The 10,317-nt window shown below is 47.0% G+C and overlaps 1 protein-coding gene across 1 annotated transcript; it reads right to left on the bottom strand.

The window, feature by feature from the left end:
• Positions 1-3,388: 3,388 nt before the first annotated feature.
• Positions 3,389-9,842, bottom strand: CD180 (CD180 molecule). Its single transcript, XM_065663377.1, has 3 exons — positions 9,592-9,842; positions 5,726-5,892; positions 3,389-5,298 (listed from the first exon to the last, which is right to left on the bottom strand). Exons 1-3 carry the CDS (start codon positions 9,679-9,681, stop codon positions 3,573-3,575), a joined length of 1,983 nt encoding a protein of 660 aa, XP_065519449.1. The 5' UTR covers positions 9,682-9,842; the 3' UTR covers positions 3,389-3,572.
• Positions 9,843-10,317: the final 475 nt, after the last annotated feature.

Below are 10,317 nucleotides of genomic sequence, written 5' to 3'. Positions count from 1 at the left end.
TATTCAGGATTTGTGTATCCTGAAGCATACAGTGTATGCTGTTCAGCAATGGTGTTTGCACGGTGTCTTAGTAATGACATTTTCTAGGCAAATAAGCAGAAATGACACTGTAAAGGAAATCTAAGAGAAATAAGATGAAGAAATGGTCCTAAAAATTAAGTTGTGTAGAAGGAAACAGAAGGGTCATGGGAAAGTCTACTTAACACCCTGTGTGTAAATAAGTATTGCACATGAACACATTCGACATTCCACCTTTTCAGCCATCTTTTAACAAACTGAAGTCTACATGAATTCACACCATGACACTGGGCACTGTTTCAGAAACTGGTGGTGGTTAAATCCTGGTTTCTTCTCTCCAAATGGAGGGGTATATCAGAAAGCATCACCTGAATGTGCAGTTTTCCCTCCAAGTTGCTGGTATTTGTGGATCTCCCACAGTTGCTGTCTGATACTTACAGTAATTTTCTGTGCCTGTCCCAGGCTATGAACTGCACTGTGCTCAGTTTTAACTTCAATATTTGTCTATTATGTTTGTGAACCCACAGATTTAAGAAGGAAACAATGGAATATGCAGGTCTCTCTTGGATGGTGCACACACTGGTGTCAGGATCTGATTGGAAAAAACCCCTGTGCCAGACCTGTTTCGTTTGTGATCCCAAGAGTGAAATTGAGACACAAACGAGGTCAAGTAATGTAATCAATCGATTTGTTATGAAAAGGCAACTACTATAAGGAAGGGACATTATTGTAATAAAGGGGATAGGGATAGGACAGATCGGAAAAAGGATGGAAAGTATTTGGGCTGCAGACAGAGAGAGTCACCACTGTGGATCCAGCAGGGTCCCAGGGATCTGCTGTCGTCATCTCCGGTGGTGGGAGTTCTCCCGGGTTTATAGTCAATATTGGCGCAGTGTCTTCCAGGAGTCCGTCGTAGTCATTGGAGGGGGTGTCCTCATGGAGGTGTCCTTCTGGAGTTGTCCCCTTGAAGGTACCCCTGAAAGTGTCCTGATGGAGTTGCCCTCGTGGTGGTGTCTCACGAAGAGTGTCCCTCAGCGTCCATAGTAGTCATTGGTGAAGAGTGTCCTCACAGAGGTGTCTTCCTGGAGTCATCCTTATGGCAATGACTCCTTTTGTGATTACCTTTTCCCCCTTTATAATGGGTTAGGGGGAGTACCTCTGTTCTTAATGTCACATATTACATGTTTCTGGTGGACCAGTTTTGCTGGCCTTGCAGCCAGCTTTTCAACTGCACATGTCTGCACACACACTGGTGTCTGCAGCAATTCTTGGGATAATGGGCAGCAATTCCTCACACCAGTCCTTGAGGTAATAGATGGATGAGTCTTAGCTCTTTCCCACTCAACTCTCAGGCAGTGGATATTGGAGTCTTAACTCCTCCCACCAATCTCTGGGACAAAAGATAGGTGGAATTCCATCTCAGCTTCTTGTACCAATCTGTGAGACAATGGACAGTGGAGTCTGATTTCAGGTCAGTCTCTCACAACTGGCATTCATGCTGGATTGTTAAATAACACAGTTATCAGAGGTTGCTCATTTAACTAGTTGGATTTGCTGTGGGAGGGGAAAACGTGTGTTGAGCCCTGAGCTGACTTGTTCCCAAGGACAATCCCGGGATTCCTCTCCTCAGACAGCATGGTTTGCTGGGTGACATTCTCTCCTTTAGAGCAGTCCTTGCTGAAGAGCACATCCTGCACAGGCAGCCCTCACAGCTTTGGTGTTCTGTGGCTGGGCAGTGGGAGCACAGCTCCTACAGATGGGCTCAGGAGGAGGTTTATGTGCGGAGCATGTCAGCGGCTGCAGAAACAGGGAATACAGGGATCAGCAGTTGAAGAGTTGTGAGGAGAGACAACATCTTGGTACCCCTAATCCAGGAGTGCTTATAGGCAACTGGAGAAGAAGCATCAATCTCCCCCTGCATGCTCTTGGGCAGCATATGGCTATAAAGGCAGGAGGAGGAGAAGCTGTGGGGTAGGGTAGCCAACATACATGATGTGAAAGCATCTGAAAGCTGCAAGAATCCTGTTGTGTTAGTCTGATCTGCTATCAGACAGTATTAGCAGCTTTTCAAGTAAGAGAGGTATTTCTTCCTTGAAAAGACCAAGCAGGGATTTTGGCAGCCGTATCTTCAGAAATGAGCAAAAGCTTTCTAGTCCAGCAGGGATCTTGGAAATCTTAGCTCATCAGCATGTTAGGGAGGAAAATGTTGAGGAAATGCCTTTGGGGCAGAAGCTGAATGTGGAGTCCTGCATGGGAAGTGCTGAGAGAGGGTGCACCTTCTGCATCTTGGTGACACACTGGAGAGCTTTGCCATGGCAAGGCAAGTCTCCACATGATGCATCCTTTGTTGTGGAGACAGAAGGGTCATGCTGTCTGAGAAGGTTGTGTCTATACATGAGGGTTAGCCTGTTATTAAAGCAGTAGTGCCATAAATCATGCTATGGTAACACAAGGCAGATGAGCAGGCACACCCTTGGTCAAATGCACATATTCTGTCTTGCCACTGGGTTTATTCACATACAATGTCAGAAAAAGGGATTTGATTGTTCAGTAAATGTAAATAATAAGTCTGTCTTTCTGTCTAGCTGTCGCATATCCCATTGGAGCAAAGAGACTCCAATTTCTCTCCAGGGATGCATGCAACGTGGGATAGCTGTCAGCACCAGGAGCACTGGTGGGATGAGGTTGCTGCTCCCACTGCACCACCCCCCTTTGCAGTCTCTAGTTTTCTCTCCTGGACTGCTTCCAGAGGAAACAGTTCAGGCTGGCACAGGAAAGCCTCATAGCTGTTGGTGCTGGTTTTTTGCCCTGTGCAAGCAAAGCATAGTGCCAAGCACCCATGGATTCTTGACCAAATCTACAAATTTCATGGTTAGAGATGAAATCGCTGCTGGCCCCTGCTTACTATGGAGTCTAGGAAATCATGCAGGAGCAGGGCCTGTCCCTGGTGAGAGATGGGCTGAGGTTTAACATCTGGGAGCTAAGGATCAAAAATACTTTACAGGCTCCCTAATCTGAGTACCCTGGTTGAAGGGCTGCCCATTTTTCCCTCATAATGATACAGGCTCTACCAGTCTTACAGGAGTGGATATTAAGTGATTATGAATGTTGTGCCTGTTCTTCAGAGAAAGATGTTTTTCCTTTTAACAGACCCACCTCTTAAACAGCACTGGTTTTCAAGGGCATTTGATAGAGGTAGGGGTTTGGTTGGTTTAGGTTTGGCTTTTGTCTGTGGGAGTGGTGGTGGGAGTTTGGTTTTCTTTTTTTAGTCATTGGATCTTCCTTTTACAAATGCATTAACTGTAGTGGCTGGGGCGCCGGGCTAACACTGAGCTGAACTGGGATTCCTCTGTCAGACAAGTTACTCATGTTCAAGGCTTAGGTCATAGTTTATTTTTCCAGCTCTCAATAATTCTTTCATTATTTTTCTAGAATTTATAATACAGATGGACAGTGTATTACAAAAGTTGAGAAAATACATGTCACAAAACCAGTAAGCTGCCTTTCATCTTCATACAGTTGCTGTAGAGCTTTTTTGTGTCTCCATCATACACTTATATTTTCTGGTAATTTCTCTTGAAATAGCGAGCACCCCAAAGGAAGATGACAGCACAGAATAAAATAGCCAGGACAACTGCAATGATTCCTCCTGTGGTGATCCCACAGGAGAGTGAGACAGTGGCCAGCTGAGCCCCAGACTGCCATTTGGGTTCAGAGCATCTCGTTTCTTTAGGGTCCTCAATTTTATCCAGATTCTGCTTGTACCAGGTGATTAAATCAATATTGGAGCAGGTACAGTTCAGAGGGTTGTAACTTAAATTGATTACACAGTGGCCAGCTAGGGGTGCTAGCTTGTCATATGGTACGATATGGATTCTGTTGTGTGCAAAATTGAGATAGATATTCTTGAGACTTGAAAATGCATCTGTGCTGAATGCAGCAAGTTTATTGTGGCTCAGATCAACATGCTGTAACTTCCTGAGACTGTGAAATGCTTGGTTACCTATTGCTGTCAGTTCACAGGAGGATAAAATTAGCACCTCTAAATTGGGCAGCTCTTGGAACAGTTTGTTGTTTTGCACGATCCCCAACTCAAAGTTATTTTGACTAAGGTCCAAGAATATGAGTCTTTCCAGGCCTTGAAAGAGATGCTGGATGCTAGTATTAATGTGGGAGGAGGAAAGATTCAGCACTTGCAAGAGGTGCAAATTTCGGAAAGGGCCCTGTGAAGTGTTGATGTGAAGAGGAGTGGAAGCAAGGTCCAGCAGCTCCAGGCTAGCACTGTCTTTCACGAACACATCGTGGAGGTGCAGCTTGATGTTGTGGCTCAGATTCAGTTGCCGAAGACTGCTCAAACCACTCAGCGCTTCCTTGCAGCAGTCAAAGCTTTCGATATAACTCTTACTTAAATCAAGATGCTGAAGCTTTGCCAGTTTCTCCAAACAGCCAGAGCCCAGCTGCAGGAGCTCCAAGTTCCCCTTGATGTGGAGGTGGATAAGGGAGGGGAAGGAGGCAGAGTTGATGTTGCAGAGATGCTTAAAGGAGTTTGCGTTCAGAACTAACTCTTCTAGTGAGCTCATGCCTCTGATGCCAGCAGGCAACGTGTTGATGTGGGTTTGAGTTAGATCCAGCTTGCGGAGCCTGGTCAAGCAGTGAAACATGTCTGCGTTCAGGTTCTTGAAGTGCCGTAGCTGCAGATAGAGATCCTTGACAGAGAGACTACAGAGGCCTTGTAAAACATCTGGGGTTATGAAGGGCTCCTTTTCCATACCGTGAAATGTTCCCAGCCAAAGGGTCTGACCTGTGGAGTTCTGTAGCCCCGCCAGGATTCCAGGGATGTCAGCACAGCCCCCAAAGTCCAAACTGCAGAAATGGAACTGGAAAGCTCCAGGTTCAATATATGTAATGTCATTGCCTTTGAAGATGAGAGTTATATTGCTGGTCTTCTGCAGAAGAGAGACATCTGCTGCTGTGATTGTTTTTATGTTGTTCATTTGAAAGTCAAGGTATTTGAGGTTTTGAGTAGGGAAGTTAGGAGGAAGCTGCAGCGAGGAGATGTGGTTATTGCCCAAGATGAGTGTATCTAAGCCCTCCAGATTCGTCATCGGAATAAAGGACATACTGGTTATTCCTGTCTGTGTTAAAACAAGCTGCTTCAGGGACTGTGGGCCAACAAAAGCTGTGTCAGACAGAAACATGAGCAGGTTTCCAGTCAGCACAAGTGTCTTCAGCTGCCTGTTGCTGTGAAAGGCACCGTCATACACCCAGTTTATCTGACACCTTGAGAAAACAACACAAACCAGCATCAGTGGCCTGTCTTGTAAAGCTGTCCCCATATATATGATAGCCCAAACTGCACTTCATAGCTGTAAAAACTCCTGGGAGTCGCCTTCACCAGGATAAAAGTTTCTTTTTTTTCCAGTACTGCTTGCCTGGTACTTGTAAGCTCACATTTAAATATGGGGTCCCGGTGAGATGAAAAATCTGACCCTGAAATGATGGATGTGAAGAAGCATCTATGAAAGTCAGGGTGACATGAGGTTTTTAGCATCCAGCTTAGTAAAACGAAAATCTGTTTTCCTGACTTCCAGGAAAACAGGAAATGCTGGGCATTTCCAAGGACCAAACTTGTCTTTCTCTAAGTTTTAGGGAACCATATCTTTATATAGAAAAGGGAATAAAAAGGTTGGCATAGGAATTGGTATACCTTGTTAAGTCCAAGAGGAGAAGAGACTTCAGCTCAGAGAATGTTGAATTCTCGAGGGAAGGGAGCACGTTGAAGCTGAAGTCAAGGATTTCTGTTGTGACAGGCAGTCCTTCAGGAACCTTCCTCAGTCCTAAGCCTTCACAGTTGTAGCTTTTATTTACTGCAATCTGTGAAAATTAGTAGTGAAATTGCAAGAAGTATGCACTGCAGATGTAAATGGAAAATATGGCACTGAGGAAAACCCAAACCAAACACCAAAACCAATCACAATTTTGAATTATTTAAAAACGTGGCAGCTGGAGCCCTGTGGAGCCTCAGCACAGGCTTGTAATGCACGGCCCTGGGGTTTGTGGAGTGTTTTTAAAACAAATGCCTTGAATCTGTCTTGTACGAACTTGAAGCGTGTCTCATCTGTAGTAGTTTACTATCAAAGTCAGCAAATGTGAGGACTGTTTACTTTTCTGTATGAATTATCCGAAAGGAAGAATCCCTGCAAGGGACTTTTAAATTCTGAATTTCATGAATCTGGTAACAAAGTTTAGTCTAAGAGAAGTCTTGAGAAAACCTTGCGGAGAGGACGTAAAAAAAGAGCAGGATTGGAAATGTTTCTGGAAGGAAAATGTCCAAATTAATTGGATCTGAACTGCAGTTACAGCCTGCAGTACGAAGACAGTGGGAAGGCTTAGCTCAGGCTAGACAAAGATAGTCTTTAGAATTTCTATGAAGGCTTTTCAGCTTAACTGCAAATAAATCAATCTATTCTATAGAGAGGTCCACTCTGTGGATACAAGGGACAACCATTAAATGTGTCTGACCTGCCTTTGCCTGGTGCCTGCATGAAGGTCAGTCAAGCACAGAGGGAAGAGCCACCCTGACGTAGCCTGCTGCGCTGCTCAAGGCAATGGAAATGCTCAGAGCATCACTCTCATCCCCTGCCAACCTGTGATGGTAGTGTGGGCACAGCCAGCATCATAGAATCATAGAACAGTTAGGGTTGGAAAGGACCTCAAGATGATCTAGTTCCAACGCCCCTGCCATAGGCAGGGACACCTCACACTAAACCATGTCACCCAAGGCTTCATCCAACCTGGCCTTGAACACTGCCAGGGATGGAGCACTCACAACCTCCTTGGGGAACTCATTCCAGTGCCTCACCACCCTAACAGGAAATAACTTCCTCCTTATATTCAATCTAAACTTCCCCTGTTTAAGTTTTAACCCGTTACCCCTTGTCCTGTCACTACAGACCCTGACGAAGAGTCCCTCCCCAGCATCCCTATAGGCCCCCTTCAGATACTGGAAGGCTGCTATAAGGTCTCCATGCAGCCTTCTCTTCTCCAGGCTGAACAGCCCCAACTTCCTCAGCCTGTCTTCATACGGGAGGTGCTCCAGTCCCCTGATCATCCTCGTGGCCCTCCTCTGGACTTGTTCCAGCAGTTCCATGTCCTTTTTATGTTGAGGACACCAGAACTGCACACAATACTCCAGGTGAGGTCTCACAAGAGCAGAGTAGAGGGGCAGGATCACCTCCTTCGACCTGCTGGTCACGCTCCTTTTGATGCAGCCCAGGATACGGTTGGCTTTCTGGGCTGCGAGCGCACACTGCAGCTGGCTCATGTTCATTTTCTCATCGACCAACACCCCCAAGTCCTTCTCCGCGGGGCCGCTCTGAATCTCTTCTCTGCCCAACCTGTAGCTGTGCCTGGGATTGCTCCGACCCAGGTGTAGGACCTTGCAGTTGGCATGGTTGAACTTCATAAGGTTGGCATTAGCCTCCTCCTCACCCAGCCCTGCTCCCAGAGGGAAAGGGGGTGGCCTGTGATGGGCAGGGTCCCTGTGGCTGTGCAGGAGCTGCGGCTATGGCAGTATCCTGCCAGAAAGCTCAGAGATGTTCTGCTTGTAGGAGAGGACATGCACGTATTGCAGACAGCTGTCCAGTCTGGCTGTTTTGACTCAAAGCTATTTCTGTTAGCTGGAATAAGGCAAGCACACGGGGCAGCGGGTTGTCTGGAGAGAAGTGCACTGGAGTGTGGAGTCTGTGTTGATCAGGAAACCGTGCAGGTGTGCGTGCTGTGGCCCTCTGGGGTTTTGTGGAGGTGCATGTGGACCCTGGGGAGCAGTGCATGGAGTTCACGTCTTTCTGTTCACATGGGACTGAGAGTAAACCATGCCTGTGGCTTAGGTGAAACAGGTGGGCACTGACTGCGTGCAACGTCCTTGCTGGAGGGGGTATTTCTTGCAAGCAACAGTTTTTCTTGCAAGCCACAAGCTGTATAGGGTGAGCACTTTCTTCTTTTCCTCTGAAGCACAAATGGTGTAGCTGGAGGGTGCTGGGGAAGTGCCATGTCCCTGTGCTGCTGGAGGCAGAGCAGCCTGGCGGGCAGAGCAGAGGGATGCGGTAGCAGCACTTTGAAGCCGGGAGGAAGTGGAAAGGGACTTTCACAATGAAATGCCCCACTGCGGGGGGAGTGTGGCCCCTTGGCCCACCCGTGTCACTGCTGGAGCTCAGACCCCAGGATTGCATTTGCAGGGAGGGACAAGCCAGGTCTGCTCACATCTGAGCCCCTATGAGAGGGTGCTTGGCATGACCTGGGGACAGAAAACCAGCCCAGTACCTGCTGTGACAGCATGTGGCCATAGCAGAGGGGCTGAAAACTAAACCACAAGAAGTTTCACCTCAACACAAGGAGGAACTTCTTTACATTGAGGGTGGCAGAGCACTGGAACAGGCTGCCCAGGGAGGTTGTGGAGTATCCTTCTCTGAGGACATTCAAAACCCACCTGTATGCTTTCCTGTGTAACCTGCTCTAGGTGGCCCTGCCTTGGCAGGAAGCTTGGACTAGGTGATTTCCAGAGATCCCTTGCAACCTGTGGAATGTGATTCTATGTGTCAGGTCCAGCCCAGAACAACTGAAATAGTATGGTGCTGGTAACTACAGAAATAAATAGCAATATACAGACTTAGAAAAGCTAGTGGTTTTATTACTGATAAATAAGAGCTCATGGAGCTGACTGCTGTGGTGCATGGTTTAGGCAGATAAAAAGCATATAGCTGTCACTGTAAATGAGAACAGTCCCTATGTTTTACAATTCAAATAAAGCAGTGAGTAAGTGAGCTCTTGCCATACGCCTCAGGACATGTAGTGGCCCTCATAGGGAGCTGAGGAGCAATCATCCCCTAAGGTATTGCACTGTGCAACTCTGAGCACTTGGGGATTTGTACATTTAATTCAGTAAGGAATTTGCTATTGGCCCCGAATGTGCACTGCAAAGGGATGGGTCTCCACAGTGCCTCTTCCATACATCAAAATCCTTGCCATTTTTTTCTCCTTGTCTCCAACATAGAAAAAAAAAAAAAAAAAAAACCAAAACATTAACGTGTCAGCCTGTTCTCATGCCCTGGAAAAATCCTGGTACTTTCTCACCACCCTCGTGTGGTATTGCACATTGACCAAATGGCAAATAGACACACCATCACTCACCACTGTGTACAAATTCCTGTATGGAGAATGCAGCACAAGAGGCAAAATCCTTGTATCTGTCCTCTGCCTAGCTCTAATAGCCACTAAACACCCCTGTGAAACTGTATCACCCTTAGACATCCCTGAGAGGTGAAGTGTGGTGCTGGGCTCCCAAAGTCCCTGGCAGCAGCAGGAGGGAGCATGAGGTTGCACAGATGTGCAGGTGTGAGGAGGAGAGCAGTGACCGACGTCCCTCAGCACATATTATTTTTGTGATGAAGGCCCTCAGATCCCCCCGAGAGAAACCCCCTGGGAAGTGAAAACAGCCTAACGCCGGCAGGCAGCCATGCACCAGAGATCGTACACAGCTCCTGCATCTCGGGGGGTCCGGCGGCTCCCACTCACCTCCACACACGTCTTCTCAGCAGCGCTGGGTGCTCCGCAGCTCAGGCCGGTGAGCACTGTGAAAATCAGAAGGTACAAACCACAGGCCATTACGGAGGGAGGCGCGTTGCTGAAACGGGTGATCCGGTGCTGTCTTCCCTCAAGGAAAGCAAGACTGAGCAGCCAAGGTCACACGGGCTGGGCAAGTCAACTGGAAGGCAGGTCATAAGGAAAAGAAATGTTTGTTGAATGTCCCGGATTCAGTGTGAGCAAAACTGTGGTTTCGGAGTGAAAGAGGAATTTCCCTGCTTTAAATATAGTCAAATTACTGTGCACTGACACTTTTTGGGGGGCAGAACAGAGTTTTTAAAAATGAGAACTGTGGGAAATTGGCTTTTATGCTCATGTAGAGTGAAATGTCCCTACTAGGTACAGGCCAGTTCAGTGTGAAAGGGGAGGTAGAACAAGAAAAGGGCAGATGAGAATCCAGCATCTCAACAAAGGCAAATGCAGTGGCAAGTCTGAGTTGAAAAGAGTTTGATACATTGCTTACAAAAGTCACAAGAACTCAAAAGTCACAAGTACTCGTGAAGCAACTGAAAAGCAGGGTTCTGCTGAGGGGACTGGTGGCAATAGTGTACTTGACAGTGTCAGGTTTATAGCTGGACTCGAAGGTCTTCTCCAACCCAAATGATTCTATGATTCTAAGATCTGTTCCTACATTGCTGCAAAAAGGATCATAATGCT

This window comes from Lathamus discolor, chromosome Z, assembly GCF_037157495.1.
Source record: "Lathamus discolor isolate bLatDis1 chromosome Z, bLatDis1.hap1, whole genome shotgun sequence".
NCBI classification, from domain to species: Eukaryota; Metazoa; Chordata; class Aves; order Psittaciformes; family Psittacidae; genus Lathamus; species Lathamus discolor.
The sequence above is the reverse complement of the archived record's forward strand: the minus strand, read 5'-3'. Positions and strand labels throughout refer to the sequence as shown.